The following is a 2,653-nucleotide window of genomic DNA, read 5'->3' on the forward strand; positions in this document are numbered from 1 at the left end:
CTCCTCCAGCCCCTCCCACTTCACATTCATCACCAGTCAGCTGACCTCTAGTCTCTGCCCCCCCAGCCATGCCATGAACTGAATGGGCGCCTGCGAAGAGGCTGAGTGGGCAAAAAGGCTGGGAGGCTTCAGGAACAGCCCAGGATTTGGTGACCCCTGGCAAATCATCATTCAACCCCCGAGGGGGTCCCGACCCCCAGGTTGAGAACCACTGGTCTACGTAAAAGTGCCTGCGGCGGTCGGTAAGCGGTTAAAGCGACGCAAAAAATGGCCCGGTCATTGGGCAGCCAATTCCTCCGGGGCTGAAGTGGATGAAGTGACGCAATATAACTGTCAATGTATACCAAACCTCCTCACGTTCTTCAGTATGGAAACTCCCATTTTTTGGGCAGAGGTTTTTACGTCGCGGTTCCTCAGGCTGTATATTAAAGGATTCAGAAAAGGAATGACTATAGTGAAAAACACAGAAATCACTTTGCCTTGCTCTGGGCTGTAGTCAGATGAAGGTCTGAGGTACATAAACATGACCGTCCCGTAAAATATAGTCACCACCGTCAAGTGAGACGTACAAGTAGAGAAGGCCTTCCTGCGTCCTTGGGAAGAACGAATGCGTAAGACCGATACCAAAATGTACATATAGGACACGAGGATCACCAACAGAGAGGAGAACTCGGTGAAACCCGCAAAGGCGAAGAGGACCATTTGATTGAGTCCGGTGTCACCACAGGAAATCTGAATGACGGCGATGACGTCACAGTAGTAGTGGTAAATATACGGGCGTTCTTCACAGAAGTCCAGATGGAAGTGCGAGAAGCCGGTCTCAACAAAGGCATTGACCAAGCCTCCGAAGTAGGAGAAGACGAGAAGGGTCAGGATGGTCCTCCCGCTCATTATTTGGAGGTAGGTCAGCGGGTGGCATATGGCCACGTACCGGTCGTAGGACATGGCCGCCAGAAGAAAACACTCAGTTACTCCAAACGCAATATAAGAGAGCATCTGAAGTTCGCATCCAGCGACCGATATGGACGTATTATAGGAGGCCAAGTCTTTCAGCATCCTTATCATGATGGATGAAGAGTAGCAGACGTCGAGGAACGATAAGTGGCGCAAGAAACTGTACATGGGGGTGTGGAGTTTCCTGTCTACGCTGATGAGAACTACAAGTCCCAAATTCTGAAACAGAGTCAAGAGGTAAATAAAGAAAAAGGTGACAAACAGAATACATTTGAGTCGGAAGTTTTCCGTTAATCCAACCAGTATGAACTCCGAGACGACCGTCTTGTTGTGCAGGCCCATCGTTGTTAGGAGAAGAGGCCGATTTGTTACGGGGCTAGCGTAGATCAGAACGTCCTCGTCGTTATAAGAAGGTTCACAACACGCTAAAAAACAAAACAAAAAAAATATATATAAAAAGAAAACGGATATTAGTTTAAATGAATAGAAAATAGTTAAAAACTTTATTTAACCCCTTCAATACCGGGCTTCTATACCCACCTCCATACCGGGCTTTTATACCCACCTCCATACCGGGCTTTTATACCCACCTCCATACCGGGCTTTTATACCCACCTCCATACCGGGCTTTTATACCCACCTCCATACCGGGCTTTTATACCCACCTCCATACCGGGCTTTTATACCCACCTCCATACCGGGCTTTTATACCCACCTCCATACCGGGCTTTTATACCCACCTCCATACCGCGCCTATTCTGGCACTTCTCTTCTACTTTTCCAAATCATCATTCTTTTGCTAGAAAATTACTCAGAACCCCCAAACATTATGGGCCAGATTCTCGTAGTTTGGCGTAACTTTGTGCTGGCGTAACGTAACCTATTTACGTTACGCCTCCGCAACTTAGACGGGCAAGTGCTGTATTCTCAAAGCACTTGCTCCGTAAGTTGCGGCGGCGTAGCGTAAATCGTCCGGCGTAAGCACGCCTAATTCAAATTTGGAACAGGGGGTCGTGTTTTATGTAAATGTTCTGTGACCCGACGTGATTGACGTTTTTCACGAACGGCGCATGCGCCGTCCGTGGAAATCTCCCAGTGTGCATTGCTCCTAATACGCCGCAAGGACGTATTGATTTTGACGTGAACGTAAATTACGTCCAGCCCCATTCACGGACGAGTTAAGCAAACAACGTAAAATTTTCAAATTTTGTCGCGGGAACGACGGCCGTACTTAACATTGGTACGCCGCACTTACGCCACCATATAGCAGGGCTAACTTTACGCCGGGAAAAGCCTAACGTAAACGGCGTAACTGTACTGCGTCGGCCGGGCGTACGTTCGTGAATTTCGCGTATCTCGCTGATTTACATATTTCGACGCGTAAATCAGCGTACACGCCCCTAGCGGCCAGCGTAAATATGCAGTTACGATCTGACGGCGTAAGAGACTTACGCCTCTCGGATCTAAGGAAAATCTATGCGTAACTGATTCTAAGAATCAGGCGCATAGATACGACCAGCCAGACTCAGAGATACGACGGTGTATCTGGAGATACGCCGTCGTATCTCTTTTGAGAATCTGGCCCTAAATATGTTTTTTTTTTTAGCAGACACCCTAGAGAATAAAATGACGGTCATTTCAAATTTTTATCTTGCACGGTATTTGCGTAATCATTTTTTGAACGCCTTTTTTTGAAAAA

The 2,653-nt window shown here is 47.5% G+C and overlaps 1 protein-coding gene across 1 annotated transcript; it reads right to left on the reverse strand.

Moving 5' to 3' along the window:
• Positions 1–305: 305 nt before the first annotated feature.
• On the reverse strand, positions 306–1,358 carry LOC120924778 (olfactory receptor 1019-like). Its single transcript, XM_040335796.1, has one exon. It carries the CDS (start codon positions 1,294–1,296, stop codon positions 334–336), a length of 963 nt encoding a protein of 320 aa, XP_040191730.1. The 5' UTR covers positions 1,297–1,358; the 3' UTR covers positions 306–333.
• Positions 1,359–2,653: the final 1,295 nt, after the last annotated feature.

The sequence above is a fragment of the Rana temporaria genome, chromosome 1 (assembly GCF_905171775.1).
Source record: "Rana temporaria chromosome 1, aRanTem1.1, whole genome shotgun sequence".
Classification (NCBI taxonomy): Eukaryota; Metazoa; Chordata; class Amphibia; order Anura; family Ranidae; genus Rana; species Rana temporaria.